Raw genomic sequence first — 16,660 nt, 5'->3', positions numbered from 1 at the left:
GGAACACATTCTGTATGCTACGTTGGTGTATGGCTCATCTTATTTTTTTTAACCTTCTAGCCCACACTCTTTGTCCTCAGAACTTGACAAAGAAGAAGTGGTGCGCCAGTTGGTCCAGGTACTATCTATGGAAGCGGACATCATGAACTCTAAGGTAAGGCTTCATGTTTATAATGACATTTACATCCACGTTTACTACTGCATGTTTACAATGTACACCTATTTACTGCTTTACTAACCACATAATACTTACAACTTAAATCAATCAAATGTATTTGATGAAGCCCTTTTTACATCAGCAGTGGTCACAAAGGGGTTTTACACTACCCAGCTTGAAACGCCAAAGAGGAAGCATCAACAGAGTTGATGCACAGTGGTTAGGAAAATCTCCCTGCTAGTGTTGAAACTCAGACAGAAACCTAGAGAGGAACCAGTCTCTGAGGGGTGGCCAGTCCTCTTCTGGCTGTGCCAGGTGAAGATTATAAGAGTACATGACCTTTTGGGCCACATAATGTTTTTACATATGACATTATGTAAAACATTCAGATAACAAGCAGGTAAATAAATGCATGCGGGCTGTGTCCAATCTTTAAAGAGAATCTCATCACTACCCTTAACTGGGAGGGGGCTGGAGACAATTGCTTGACACATCTTTCTGGCTTATTAACATGCTGACACTGCGCTATGTTCTGCTTTGTAACCTCTGATTGTTTCATCCTAACGTTGTTGGTACCAACGTGAACAACAATAACTAAACTCTCTACACTTTTACACTTCGCCAGCACCAACCACAGATTTGCAGCTACTTTGCTGGTCCTGTCCCCAGTAAACAATGTATGATTGCCGGATGATTCTTTAGTCTAATTCTGAGGGTATTTGAGTCGATTATTAGGGTTTTGAGTTTTTCAGGGCTACCAGTAAAAGCTGTCTGCTGCTTAAACCCATCAGGAGACAGGTCAGGCCTTAATTCTGACTCCAATTGGGAAAACCAGTCGAAGCTCTTTCAGCTCAACAAGCAACCCAAGTTTAGCAAGTCAACAAAATGTCTTCACAGTTATCCAGATGTGTGGACTATGTGGGGAGCTAACACTATTATTTCTACATGGTGGAACAGACACTGTTTTTTCCTTTTCTACACCAAGATAACTCTTGTTTGATAATTGCGTCTGAGCCCGAGCTTATAACTTAGTTACATTACCTGAAGACGATAGTTCTCCTTCATGTGAAAATTAAAACAACTACAGTGAGTAGGCATAATGGTACTTAGCTTCAGCTGATCAGGGGTGAGTAGCTCTGTTCATGATGTCCAAATTGAGTCCTGGTGTAGAAAAGATGAATGAAGCGTAAATAACTTTTTGGTAAACTCATAAAAATTAAGAATTTAAGTTAATTATTCCTGTCACGGCACATCAACAAGGAGTTAAAAACAAGTAACGTGCCAGAACAACACTCCTTTACTATGTACACCTTTTATTTACGCCTTTCCTAAGAGCATCCTCATTTACTACTTATTGCTTTACTATGTACATACACCTACTACATATTTAATAAGTATTTCCACTTTCACTTTTTAGTTGAGTTTAGTAACTACCTACACCTGCGTATATCTTTATGAACTACATACATCTTTACTAATTAAACTACTTGCATTGTTCTTAAGTACATAACACTTCATGTACACCTACACCTACCTTTATGAACTACATACAGTACCACCTATACCACAACTATTTGCATCTTTATTTTTAAGTGCATTACACTTTATGCCTTATACTTCTGATAACTAAATGAACCCTCTTGAATAGTCCTGACATAGACCTTTGCTGTGGTGTCACCTCTTCTTCCATCCTTCCCTCATCCAGATAGAGTCGGACCCCTTCCTGCGCTCCACGCTGACCCGTCTATCCTACCCGTCTTTTGCCAAGCTCCTGGACACCTTCGCGAGCCAAGAGCAGGCCACAACCTCGCCCCTGCCACAGCCCGCCAGCAGTCCCACCCTGCGACGGGTAGCCGTCACAATGGAGGTGTCACGCCGCATGGTTACAGCCACAGGGACACAGCGCATGCAGGGCTACGCCGAGCGCTACATGGAGAACTTTGTCCCCTGGGTGAAGAGCCAAGGCGGATGGGTGTGTATTAGCTTAGACTGCCTGGTCCTTTATCAGAGCCCTATCTGTTTATCCAAAATACAAGCTGTCCTTTGCGGACATTTGCATGTCAGTCATTTAGAAGACCCTCTTTTCCGATGGGACTTGCTGTTAGCTTTTAATGTGGGTTAGGCTTTCCTTTTTGCTTAGTTTTTTAATTTCCCCTAAACTGACAGTATAAATTGTAACACAATATAAACTTTGGGCATTGTTAGGTTGTAGGAATTGGTAATGCTTTTTTATGAAAAGGTTAACCTTGGCACCCCCTATCTGTCCAAGTTTAACTGTTGTATCCAAATCTAAGCACCAGGAGGCAGGTGATGTCAATGACCACCACTGGCATATGGTGCTGGTTGTCCCTTCATTTCTAAACCCATATCTTGCATTTTCCATCTGTAGGAAAGTATCGTCCGGTTGGAGGAGATTTTGGAATACGACTGACAATTCTACAGCGCCAAAGGAGATCAGAAATTGGGAAAAACCTTAACTACCTCCTTGAAACAGTGAACAAAAGAACACTGTATGAACTTTAACCTGTGACATGCAAGGACTGTTTCTCGGTCAGGTCAGGTAGAAATCAGGGCCCTTCCTATGACCTCAGAAGTAGCTTTTTATAAGAGTTTTTTATCACGTTAAAGAAGTTTGACACTTGTATTTATGTTTCCAATTTGTATGTACTTTTTAAAATTCCTTTTTATTAATGTTTTTCTATAAATGTTTTACAGAAACATTGATTTTGTTTGTGTTTCATTACTTGTTGTTATGACTAGATCACTGTGAAGTAGCTGTGGTGCTATGTTTTGACTGTTTGTTTTATGCTTTGTTTTATGCTATATTATCAGTGTTTAATTGATAGTGAGAAAGACAAAGCGTGAGGAATCAAAACCATAAGACAGCAGTATGTGTGTACTGAAGGCTGCAGCTTTCACCACCGCACCACCCTAGGCCATATAATCAATGTTTGTCTATTGGATGGAGTAAGTGTATGAAAGCATCTTAAATAACAGCAATGAATACATTCCTCATAGACATTATGGAACGATTTAGAATACAAGTTTATTAGAAATATGAACTACTACAACATTCATACATTCATACAAGTGATTGTTTTTTTTTTACAAAATGTGCACGTTTACAACTACCACTCAACATGTGTACAAATGACAGGAATGGATTTACATCTTATTTTCCTATGCATTTGCTCACAGTCTGAGATTTAATTTAATTTTTGGTCAACCAGCTTACAGATACTGTAGAAAAATATATTTTTGGATATTCAAAACATTTAAAAGTGATTTAGATGGCAAAATGATTGCAAGTTTCTTCTTTTGGAAATAAATGTTTTGAACTAGAATTATAGCAACCAGGAAATGTCATTGTAATGTCACTTGCCTGTCTGTCATTGGTTCTTTGTGGAAATATTATTGTGTGTCCGAGTGATAAGTTGGAAGAGAATGAGGGTTCCACATTTCCATTTGACAACAGAAACTGTTGCAACTTCTTCTGACCAATAGAAATTCTGAATTTTACGATGCGCTTCTGTATTCACTCAAAGTCATTGCTGATCCTAAAAGCTTGTGAAACAGTCTTTCCACTATTACCGCAGATTTTAATGTTCTTATAATGAAAACATTCTACATAATGCCTCTTTCATTGCTCTTTTTTTATATGTTACATGTGTAATGTAATATTGGGCTGTCTGGTCTTGACTGCAAAGGCAAGACAGTGGTTTTCAGTGAAGTGTTTCTACTTTGGAAACCTTTTTTCAGAACCATCAATCCAGATAAAAGCAACTGCTGAAATGTCTGTTTTCAAAAATATGTTTTTGACAGACTTGAAAATAACAATATATTAGTATCAGAATTAAAGCATTTAAGAAAAAATCCCCAAGCATTCAGGACCCAGCTAACACTTTAGTTCCCAGAATGTCATGGAAATCTTGTCAAATAGGCAAAGGAAAGCCTCTGTTGTGTGAACATTCTTTGATAACTGGGGAGTTTTTTTAATTCAGCCTGTCCTGTCTGTGAAGGGTGGGTTCCAGATCATTCCAGGTACTTCTCAGCCCGACGAATCTGGCAATACATCAGCAGTGAGAAAATCAGGGCCAGGATCTGAAAAAAGAGGAGTTATGTAAGTATATTGATGACGTGTATATTTTACAAAGCTGGGCAAGAGATTACTTTCCCAAAAAAATGTGAGTCTCTTTGGAGCCCATGTGTCTTTCTGACTTGCTTTATTTGAAATGCAAGACAGAGGATGGTATATTGGCTGACAGTTTTTTTCTGAAAGGGCAGTGGGATGGATTGTATTCCCATGTAGGGTCAATACACATGTACCAGAGCCTTACTGCTTAGTTTAGTGTTGGTAGAACAGTATTGTCAAAGCACAAATTTAAGCTTTCTTTAAGCAGTACTGTCAGAGGAAAAACATTGATCTGCAAAAAAAAAAAAACCTGGACAGTGTGAAATATTACAATTATTGTTTTTTAAGAGTAAAATGTTAAGACATTTAATTAGAGGAGAGGATTTAGTTTACACCAAAAAATGCATGGAGAAAAAAAGATGCTCATCAATATTTAGTGTACCATAGTCACCTGATGATCTGGTGAACTTACCAATGACTTTACTATGGACTTTAATAACTTCTTGTTGCTTGCTATTTGAGGTTTCAGACTGTGCAAATAGTCAACCATTTTCATTAATGGTTGACTAGAATTTAATGATCCTGCTTGATGGAATTTAACCGTGAAGAATGCCAACACAGATCATTCATACAAGATGACACTGATTGATAAATTGTGTCCAGTGTGAGGTAGTTACCTGGACAATGCCAATGCAGACTCCAAACACCAGGACTGACGTGATGTTGGTGAGGAGCCACTTTTTGGCCTTGTCGTAACACGGCTAAGAGGGCGAACCAGAAGAGAGGAAACAGAAGGACAAAGGTGAGGAGAGAAGATGGAAGTCAGGGAAATAAGCAAAGGGGAAGTATGAGGGGAGAGCGAAGGGGGGGGGGGAGTGGTGGTTGGGTATGGGGGAAAAGAATGGAAGATAGATGGGAGAAGGAATGAGCGCACTACAACTTAAAATTGGGTGATGAAGGAATGCTGTCGAGGGAATTTTGTTGGCATCTTACTCAGTGTCATTCTTTACATTCTTGGAAGTGTGAGCTCACAAACATCTTGACCCTATTAGATGTGTAGGCAGCTGGGAAATGTCTTGTGTGCAAGTTGTTGACCCTTAACCCCCCATGTTTGAGAAATGCTCTGACCTCGCTCCATCCGTCAACACATTGGCCTATATGATTGGAGCAGCAGGACGAGGGGAGCGTTCCGTTTATCACGCTGTACCAATCTTCTTTGCCCGCCACACCACAGCACTTAAACTGAGGGACAAATATCAAGGGATTATATGTTATCTCACTGTCTCTGACTGTCTGCCAGAGCTATCTTTTGATCAGAAACTTCACAAACCTCTTTATTCGGGAATCCAAATGACTAGTGTGAGATTTTGTCAGCTAAACCCTTTTTTCAGTGCTTTAGCGTAATAGCTGGAAGTAAAGACCATTTAATGATCAATTTGTTCAAATAGGCAGTGGGCCCAGTTCATTTTGACATCTGAACAAAATACTGTGGATTTGGCAACACAATGTTTGGCAACACACTGAGTCCAGGTGATTTAAACTGAATCCACTCTAAACAGAGATTGAACACTCAGAAGAGCCATATAAGGTGACAGACTAAAGATTGGTGGGTTTCCCCTGACCCCATCCCCACTCTACCATTATCTGCACATTGTCCCATGACGTCTTCAGCCCTTTGTCTGTCATGTAATCTTTCATCCCCTCCTTTAACTCATTCTGTGCTCTTATGTCCAGCTGAAAGAAGGAATACATAGGGAGACATTAAATATCGATTATATGTGAGCCTTAGTGTAGTAGCCGGATACTTACAAAAAAAAACTTGTTTACATTTAAGTCATTCAGCAGATGTTCTTTAAAGCAGTGAGTGTATAGTTAGGTCCAGAAATATTTGGACACTGACACAACTTTAAGATTTTGGTTCTGTACGCCACCACAATGGATTTGAAATTAAACAACCCAGATGCAATTGAAGTGCATACTTTCAGCTTCAAGGGGTTGAACATAAATATTGTATGAAACTATTAGGAATTACTACTATTTTCATACACAATCCCCTTATTTCAGGTGCTCAAATGTAATTGGACAAGTTAACACAATCATAAATCAATGTTCATTTTTAATGCTTTGTCGAGAATCCTTAACAGGCAATGACCGCTTGAAGTCTGGAACACGTGTACATCAAATGCTGGGTTTCCTCCTTTGTGTTGCTTGGCCAGGCCTTTACTGCAGCGTTCTTCAGTTGTTGTTTGTTCGTGGGTCTGTCTGCCCTAAGTTTTGTCTTCAGCAAGAGAAATGCATGCTGAATCGTGTTGCGATCAGGTGATTGACTCAACCATTGTAGAATATTCCACTTCTGCTCCTGGGTCGCTTTTACAGTATTTTTTAGGTCATTGTCCTTCTGTAAAGTGAAGCACTGTCCAATCAACGTTGCTGAATCTGAGCAGACAGTATATCCCTATACACTTCAGAATTCATCCGGGTGCTTCTGTATTCTGTCACATCATCAATTAACACTAGTGACCCAGTGTCATTTGAAGCCATGCATGCCCATGCCATCACAATGTTTTACAGATGATGTGGTATGCTTCAGATCAAGTCTTCTCCATACCTTTTTCTTCCCATCATTCTCATACAGGTTGATCTCAGTTTCATCTGTCCAAAGAATGCTTCTCCAGAACTGGGCTGGCTTCTTTAGATATTTTTGACAAAGTCTAGTCTGGCCTTTCTATTCTTGAGGCTAATGAACGAATTGCACCTTGTGGTGAACCCTCTGTTTTGCTCACGTGCAGTCTTCTCTTAATGGTAGACTTGGATAATGATATGCCTACTTCCTGGAGAGTGTTCTTCACTTGGCTGGATGTTGTGAAGGGTTTTTTCTTTACTATGGAAAGGATCCTACGATCATCCTACACAGTTGTCATCGATGGCACTGAGGTGGAGCGTGTCCAGCTTCAAATTCCTGGGTGTGTGTGTCCAGCTTCAAAAACCCTTCACATCCTTGCCACAAACTGTTTGCCCTCCTACCATCAGGAAGGCGGTACAGGTCTCTTTGTTCCCACACCAGCAGGCTCAGGAGCTGTTCCTTTCCATCTACTGTAACCCTGCTGAACTCTTAACCATCACTAACCATAACCCCCCCCCCCCCCCCTCGCCGCCTCTCAGGGACCACGTTGCACTACTCCCTTTGTACTACTCTGACTTGCAAATTCTGATGATGGAGGTCCCCGATGCATGTCTACATCGGGGACCTCATTGCTGCTATCGCTGCATCCCGGTTGCACATCTAGAATTGACATTTGTACCTGCACAAATATTATCCCACTTGTAACATACATTATACTTAACCTTTGTGCCATCCTCAAATTTAGTACCCTCTTGACACCTTCCAGGACAAAAATGTCCCATTGACTTCCATTAAAAACAAAAGATTTTATCGCACTGACATTACAGTATAAAACCATGCATTCTGTAATGTAAGCATTTCATTTTGAAGAAAAGTTGTGATATTTGAAATGTTTACTGTATTCTACCAGATTCAACCATTTTTCCATTGTAGGCCAATGGATGAAATTCTTGTATTTTTGCAAGTTATATTATGGAGCCATGTGACAACCAAGGGGCCCCAAGAGTTTTTGTGCGCATGTGTGTGTCTGTTTGTGTGTGGTGGAATACACTTTTCTTCAAAATGGAATGCTTACATTACAGAATGCATGGTTTTATACTGTAATGGCAGTGAGATAAAAAAAAAATTTTTTTTAATGGAAGTCAATGGGACATTTTGTCCTTGAAGGTGTCAAGAGGGTGCAATATTCATAAACAGAGTATAAAAGACATGTAAGAGTTAAAGACATTGGATTTCAAAAATGTAACTAAAAATAAGAATTCTGCCAAAAAATATTGCCCCTAGTTGCAACACAGACAAAATTATCACCAAATCAACAGAAAATATTTAGCAAAAAGGACAAAAATGTCAGAGGGTTGCATACTTGTCAATTTCATATCTATACATTCCGCTTGTAATATACATATAATTGTACATTTTCTGCCCTCTTCTATTTGCACTTCTGGTTAGATGCTAACTGCATTTCTTTGTACTGTACTGTTCCTGCTATCTCTCTGATGGAATTTTGCAGCCTAAGGATGGCCTGTTTCACTTTCATTCAGAGCTCCTTTGACCGCATGTTGTGGGTTCACAGCAACAGCTTCCAAATGCGAATGCCAGACCTGGAATTAACTCCAGACCTTTTACCTGCTTTATTGATAAAGAAATAATGAAGGAATACCTGTCCATGAAAACAGTTCTTGAGTCAATTGTCCAATTACTTTTGGTCCCTTGAAAAAGAGGAGGCTACATATTAAAGAGTTGTAATTCCTAAACCCTATCTAATATGGATGAGAATACCCTCAAATTAAAGCTGGGAGACTGCACATATTCATTATTTAACTGTAACTTGAATATATTTTAGTATACAGCTAAAATAACTTGTGTCAGTGTACGTTTAGTTCCCGACCTAAATGTACATTTTCATACTGGCCAAACATTCAAATCAAATCCATAACCTTTTATTTTATATACTGCCGTGATTGTAATCGTTTACAATCAGACAGATTCAGCACATAGTATACAGGTGTTCAGGTGTATTCTCCAATGTAAATAAATTCCTGAATGTAGAGAACTTGTAGAATGTTGATGACTTTTCCTTGTGCATCAACCTCTATTCGTCTATAGGTTTTTAAAAACCTGTGGGTAATTTAGAACACTTGTAAAACTTTATGAATGACCCCCTATTTGGGCTTGTTAAGTGTTAATGGGTTAAGCTGGACTTTTATGAGCAACCTGGTGTGTTGGGGATAGACAGTTCACTCACTCACCTCAGCGTTAAAGATGTAGAGGACCATAGTCAGGGTCAACTCTGTCAAGACCAGGAGCAAAAGGATTATAAAAAACTGTGGAGGGAGGGGAGAGAGAAAAAAATTAGTTTAGGGGATGTAGTATTTGTGTGTCAGTATTTCATACTGTGTGTTGTGGTTCACTCTGAATTTTGATTAAAACCCTAAGTAGAACCATTTCTAGTTATTAACCTTTTGTTTTAATTCAGAACCCCCAAACATAAAATAGGCCTATGAGGACAGTCAAGGAACCAAATAACCCTTTTTCTACGTATGTATGTAGTTTCTGATGGTTAAAGATGATCGCTGTTTTACCAAGTTGACTGAGAAAACATTTTCAGCAACAACATGGGAGCAATTAAGGTTAACGGCCTCAGGGTCAGAACAACGGATTTATCACCTTACTGTCTCAAGAATTAATCTAGTAACTGTTTGTGACAACATGGGGTCTCACCGTCATCAGCAGGCAGCGCTGCTCCTTCAGAGCTCCAAGGCAACCCAGGAAGCCTGTCACCATGGTGACACCACCAGCAACCAGCAGTAGGTTTGCAGCGGAGAGGGAGGGAAAAGACAGTGGAAGGGAGGAGAACGCGGACTGGGTGAATGATAGCCACACACCCACTCCAAACAGGCCACACCCTCCCAGCTACAGAGGAGACATGAGAATCAAAAGGTGACTTTGGGTGAATCCCATAATGTAAAAAGTTAGTTCACTCCAAATTCAAAGTTTCATCCATTTGTTTCAGTTTGTCTGATACTAGAAATTTTAACTAAGCCATACACAGCACTTCCTTGGTTCGATAGTTTTTGTATTGTGAATCACCCTATATGCCATGGCTGGTCCCAGAACTGTATATGTTTACAGGGGTGAAAGCTCTTAAAAATGGGATCAGCCTAGCCGATATCATGAGTTATGCATTTCCAAAAGCAAATACAGGACAAAATCATCAATGCTGCGTGCTTGACCTACATAAGCAGAGTTTTGGCAGAAGTCACTGTTGAGTGTGTTTCCATATGTTCCTACCAACCAGCATGATATATAGTTATTGGAATGTACTGTAGTTCTAGATCCTCAGTGGGGCGAACCAGTAGCTTAATCATGTGTTTTCCACATTATAGCAGCTTTTCACTTCCTGGCCCGTTATGATGTTGCACCTCAAGATAATTTAGAGATGGGATGCTTTCATGTTTATTTTGAATCTCATAAGGGCAAATATCTTTTAATATTACCAGGTAAGGTGATTGGGAACCAATTCTCATTTGCAACAGTGATTTGGCCAAAGGCATGACAGTGCAAGACAACACAGAGTTATACATTGAGTACTCAAAAGAAACTATATTCAATGGGATAAAAAAGAAGAGGTCAGATCAATGTATTACACCAATAAATTACACTGTGTGTGGTGATCCATGTGTGTGTACAGAGTAAGGTGCAGAGGAACGTTTTCAACATGGTGAGCATAATATATACCGACCAGACTGGAACTGAGTACAAACAGGACCACAATAAAGATAAGTAAATCAGACGAATAGTCCCAAATCTGCTATTTCTTATGGTTCCAAATATAGATTGTAACAGATCAGAACAGGCTAAACAGCAGAACTGAGTTGGAGCTTAGAAACGTTGTTGTTGTTAGCTACATTTTACCAAGTAGATTGACTGAGGCCACATTTGTATACATGGTTGGGTAGGTTACGTTTTAAATGTAATTCATTACAGTTACAAATTACCTGTACACATTTGTAATCAGTAACGTAACTTTTAGATTACTCAAAAATTGGTATTACAAACCCGATTCCAAAAAAGTTGGGACACTGTACAATTGTGAATAAAAACAGAATGTTTCAAATTTCAATATTTTATTCAGAATACAACAGATTACATATCAAATGTTTAAACTAAGAAAATGTATCACTTTAAATGTATCACCCTCTTCTTTTTATAACAGACTGCAAACGTCTGGGTACTGAGGAGACAAGTTGCTCAAGTTTATGAATAGGAATGTTGTCCCATTCTTGTCTAATACAGGTTTCTAGTTGCTCAACTGTCTTAGGTTATTTGTCGCACCTTCCTCTTTATGATGCGCCAAATGTTTTCTATGGGTGAAAGATCTGGACTGCAGGCTGGCCATTTCAGTACCCGGATCCTTCTTCTATGCAGCCATGACATTGTAATTGATGCAGTATGTGGTCTGGCATTGTCATTGGAAAATGCAAGGTCTTCCCTGAAAGAGACGACGTCTTGATGGGAGCATATGTTGTTCTACAGATGTGTAGGCTGCCCATGCCACACGCACTCATGCAACCCCATACCATCAGAGATGCAGGCTTCTGAACTGAGCGCTGATAACAACTTGGGTTGTCCTTGTCCTCTTTAGTCCGGATGACATGGCGTCCCAGTTTTCCAAAATTTGATTCGTCTGACCACAGAACACTGTCCACTTTGCCACAGTCCATTTTAAACGATCCTTGGCCCAGAGAAAACGCCTGCACTTCTGGATCCTGTTTAGATACGGCTTCTTTTTTGACCTATAGAGTTTTAGCCGGCAACGGCGAATGGCACGGTGGATTGTGTTCACCGACAATGTTTTCTGGAAGTATTCCTGAGCCCATGTTGTGATTTTCATTACAATATAATTCCTGTATGTGATGCAGTGCCGTCTGAGGGCCCGAAGATTACGGGCATCCAGTATGGTTTTCCGGCCTTGACCCTTACGCACAGAGATTGTTCCAGATTCTCTGAATCTTTGGATGATATTATGCACTGTAGATGATGATAACTTCAAACTCTTTGCAATTTTTCTCTGAGAAACTCCTTTCTGATATTGCTCCACTATTTTTCGCCGCAGCATTGGGGGAATTGGTGATCCTCTGCCCATCTTGATTTCTGAGAGACACTGCAACTCCGAGAGGCTCTTTCTATCCAATCATGTTACCAATTTACATATTAAGTTGCAAATTGGTCCTCCAGCTGTTCCTTATCTGTACATTTAACTTTTCCCGCCTCTTATTGCTAACTGTCCCAACTTTTTTGGAATGTGTAGCTCTCATGAAATCCAAAATGAGCCAATATTTGGCATGACATTATAAAATGTCTCACTTTCAACATTCGATATGTTATCTATATTCTATTATAAATTAAATATGTTTATGAGATTTGTAAATTATTCCATTCCTTTTTTACTCACAATTTGTACAGTGTCCCAACTTTTTTGGAATCGGGTTTGTACTTTTAGATTACTTTCATATTAAGAGGATTAAGAAAACAAATAGGAATAGCCTACAACCAGTTGATCACCCTTTTTCGGGATCAATCAGTGTTAGAGTTAACATAGCTGGCCAAAACGTAATTTGCATTTTAACTTATAGGTTTTGTACAGCGACTTTTGATAGGGTTTCTAAAACATTGCTTTCAACTTCAATATGATTGGGCTACATCTCAACATTACACGCTCAAGGTCTGTCAGATATTCAGTCATTCCAATTAATCTCCCTCGATCTTCCAGAATCTGGCTGTTTATCTGAACATACCCCAAAATCGAAGGATGTGTTAACCTTTTCTGTTATTTGTTTTATTCATGTTTCTAATTCCTTCAAAACATTGTTGAAAAATAAATGGCCATTTCTCAAAAAGGGTATTGACATTGTTCGCGCGTACATTAATCTACAGTAGTCTGATGTTTTGCTCCACAACCACTAACATTGTCAAAACGCTGCAGAAGCCCTTGGTACACGAACGCACGTTTGCAATCGAGAACACCCGCACACAAATACGTTTTATCCGCGCGAACGTATGATTATTAGGGCCACAAGCAATTGATTTTCAAATCGCAAATGATAGAAATAAATTGTGATAATACACGTGCACTCGTAGCTTTAAGTCAATGTCGTCAGCAGCCAATGATAAACAATGGATGCAATATTCTGAGATGCAAAGCAAGCAGAATCACATTGCCTTCATGTATGGACGGAGTTGAGGTGGTTGCGTCAAATACTTCGGCAGAATGCTTCCCAACACACCTTTTCTCCTTAAGTATCGTGATTAATTCCATATAATGTTTTATTTTGAAGGCAGCCCATGTTACAGCTATCTAACAAATAGTTGCCTAATCTTAAAAAACATTTCCTGTCTGAGGTTTTCTGTTGAACTCTTCTCGGCTGTTTTGTTCGGTGCATTTGACAAATGAACCTTGAAAATGTAACTATATAATATATAACACTTGAACTAATATATAACACGAGGTAGGCCTATCGCCTGTCATTGTTCTGAAAGATGCGCCGAGTAGATAACTAAATCACCTTTAAATGAGTCGGCTAATATAGATACACACTGTTTTTATCAGTTCAACTAGCGCCTCATCAGTCACTAAACTGCTTGCGCGCGTCCACGTTTGCGCGCATGATGATCACACACACAACAGCTGAGGCGCTCATTTTGGTTCAAATAACGATGTTTTTAAAACCGTAATAAATAAAAAACAAGCATGCAGCGTGTCATAATTATTCCGCGCAAATATTATTTTTCAATTGAAGTAATCCAAAAGTAATCATGTTTATTTTTTTAAGTATCTGTAATCCGATTATAATATTTTAGTTGGTAACGTAACTGATTACAGTTACTGTTTTTTGTAATCAGTTACTCCCAAACTCTGTATAGCAACAACTGGAGATCAGTTAGGGTAAACTGTCTTCCTCTGATCAACACATTTTTCCACTTTACCTGCTCAGGATCTGCTCACAACCTTTCAGTTACTGGTGAAATGTTCTAACCAGCAGGTGACCTTCCCCACTACATTCATTGGAACTACTAAGACAGCAATACATAAGATCACACCTTTAAAGGAATATAAGCACTCCCGAGGAGAGAGAGATGTATAGCTACTGACCCAGAAGATGAGGTTGAAGACAAACATGAGATACTTTACACAGCACAGGCACCTCCGGGAGACCGACATCCTGACAGAGACAACAAAGCATTCTGTTAAGACTGAACACATGCAAAAGGGCGCTAACCATATGAGCAAAATATATATTTCTTGTTGAAAAGACCTTGAAAATAAGTCTTCAATTAATGTTTTTATTATTTTGTACCTAGTTCAAGACTAGCTCTATGAAGATTACTGAAAAGTATCCAATATAGCTTGAGCATGCTGCACGTTGTAGGTGTGGTTGTAGAAGCAGATGGTTTTGAGTTTTGTGGTTGGTTGACTTGTGGAGGTATTAATACGGTTCACTGTGGTATGTTCTGTGGCTGTCAGGGTTGGGGATGTTCTTTTGATTTGTGCGGGGTTTGAATTGTGTGTGGGTATGATCCATGTGTGTGTACATGTTGCCACCCAAACATGTAGTAAACCTGAAAAGACATGAAAAAAAATGTGTGCAGGAAAATGTGATTTGTAGGTTTATGGGTTAGGTTTAGGGAAAATTTTCAGTTGGGCTTATTATTACATTAGGATATACTTCAGGTTTAGGCCTTACTAATTATGTTTACAGTTAGGGCTAGGTTAAGTTTAGACATAAAGTTTGATGTTACGGTTAGGGTTAGGTTAATAAGTTTAGCGTAAGGGTAAGAGTTATGTTAGGGCTAGGGAAAGGGGATCAGAGTTATGTCACTTGTCCCCACAAGGATGAAAAAGTAAATATGTTTGTTTTTGCATGTTACACGTTTAACATTCCATATGTTATAGAACCCAACAACTCACTCCCCACAATGTTTTTTAGATGGGCCCCACGCAAAAAGGCTATTTCTGGCTAAGGGTTAAGGTCTAGAGTAAAGGCATTAAGAGTAGGCATGAAGTTTTGATTGTTGAGGTTAAAGTTAGGATTAGATATTGGGTAAGGGAAAAAATATATATTTTGTATTTGTTCTGGTCCAAACAAGGGTAGAAAAGCCAAGGTGTGTGTTGTAGTGGCCAGCCAGTACATTGGGCGTGGTCAATTTCTGTAGGTTGTGTTCCTACGTTGGTCTGACAGTCACAGTCACTGCGTTGTAATCTAGTGACCAGTTCCACACAGGAAGTCAGTTTGTTGGAGCAGGAAGGAACCTCCCTTCTCTAGCCAATTGTGTGTACATACTTGTATGCATGTGCTTGTAGTGTGTCTCTGTGTGTCTCTGTGTGTCTCTGTGTGTGTGTGTGTGTGTGTGTGCCTGTACAAGTGCTAATTGTGCTGTGGAGCCTAATTACCATGACCAGCCACAGAAAAATAAGAAACAATTTGGTGTGGAGTTTGGAGGCAGAACAGTTGTTAAATGGATTTCACCATACAAAGGTGATTTACTGTTTAACTGTTCTACACTTTCTACCCAAAAATCTATAAAGTTTCAAAATATATATGCCAAACTTTTAATATCTTCACTTTTTAGTGCTTTGGCGATAGATGCTGTACAAATAAGGTGCTTTGAAAATGGTAGCAAATTCTTCATAATGGAATATAGAGTTTGTAGGGTAAGTAGTGCAAAAGCATAGTTTGGCTTTTTCAATGATAGACGTACCTGGAGAAGTATCTACATATCTGATCTTAACTGGAGACATATCTACAGATCTTATGACTTGAGTTATGGTGACAATTACAGGAAATGTATTTGTCTAAAAGTTTTACTAATCATGTTATCACAAATGATTATGCTATTACAAGGACTCAGGATACAGTGAATTGCCTCAACCTTTTTACGTGTGTGTGTGTGTGTGTCTGTGTGTGTGCCTTTTAATTAAGCCCACTCTACCTGTCTGAAGGTTGGCTCCACAGGGTTGACAAATTATGACAACAGGAAAAGAGAGATTCCTTTGTTCTCCTGACTCTTCGCCTTGTTTTGTCGATGTAGTTTCAAATCAGGGTTTCCAGTCAGTCCCCTCAATTCCCTGGTCCTCAAGATTTGAAAATCTCCAATGCATACAATTTGAGTTTGCTGTTGTCTTGTTTTGTATTGATTGTTCTTAGTTTTTTTCTCTGTCCCTTTTTCCTAGTCCACTCCTCAATCTTTAACTCAGCTGATGAATGTAATATCTATGCCACAATCTACAGTTTGTTTATCCTTTCTCAGTCTCTGTCCTCTGACTTATCTATAACACGAACGTTTGCTCTCTTTCTCTTTTGCTCTCTGTCTCTCTCTGTACATACTCAATTATTTCCAGATGTGACCATGTTGTTGCCGCTCGGTTTTCCCTCTCTCGTTCTCTTGCTCGCCCCCCCTCTCTGTCCCTGTGCCCCCCTCCTGCTTCCCTTTTCTGATTATCTCCTGCAGCCGTTCTTTTTGCTGTTCCTCATCCACCCTACATCTTCCTCACCCTGTTGCCTTTCCCCCTCTTACACTTACACTTACTCTACTCTCATATTTCTCTCTCTTAACAAATGTAAACAATATTTTATGAGATTATTCTAGTCAGCAGAGCAGAGAAATATGTAAGGCATTTACTTTGCCACAGTTGCTGACTTTTTCTATTTCCACTCCCTACAACACACAGACACACACTTCCTCTCCT

The 16,660-nt window shown here is 39.4% G+C and overlaps 2 protein-coding genes across 4 annotated transcripts in view; one reads left to right on the top strand and one right to left on the bottom strand.

Moving 5' to 3' along the window:
- bcl2l12 (BCL2 like 12) overlaps positions 1–3,791 on the top strand; it is a 21,213-nt gene extending 17,422 nt beyond the window's left edge. For all 3 annotated transcript variants that reach the window (XM_010866919.4, XM_010866918.4, XM_010866917.4), the window contains exons 6-8: positions 81–154; positions 1,863–2,129; positions 2,547–3,791. In XM_010866919.4, coding sequence (XP_010865221.1) covers positions 81–154; positions 1,863–2,129; positions 2,547–2,588 — 383 coding nt within the window. In that variant the 3' untranslated portion in view covers positions 2,589–3,791. The remainder of the gene's footprint in view (positions 1–80; positions 155–1,862; positions 2,130–2,546) is intronic.
- tspan4b (tetraspanin 4b) lies at positions 3,185–16,660 on the bottom strand. Its single transcript, XM_010866923.4, has 8 exons — positions 15,904–16,660; positions 14,066–14,135; positions 9,634–9,825; positions 9,162–9,236; positions 5,928–6,023; positions 5,418–5,531; positions 4,967–5,050; positions 3,185–4,258 (listed from the first exon to the last, which is right to left on the bottom strand). The coding sequence occupies exons 2-8, from the start codon at positions 14,132–14,134 to the stop codon at positions 4,190–4,192; spliced, it is 699 nt and encodes a 232-aa protein (XP_010865225.1). The 5' UTR covers position 14,135; positions 15,904–16,660; the 3' UTR covers positions 3,185–4,189.

The sequence above is a fragment of the Esox lucius genome, chromosome 11 (assembly GCF_011004845.1).
Source record: "Esox lucius isolate fEsoLuc1 chromosome 11, fEsoLuc1.pri, whole genome shotgun sequence".
Classification (NCBI taxonomy): Eukaryota; Metazoa; Chordata; class Actinopteri; order Esociformes; family Esocidae; genus Esox; species Esox lucius.
This window is presented reverse-complemented; position numbering and strand designations above follow the sequence as displayed.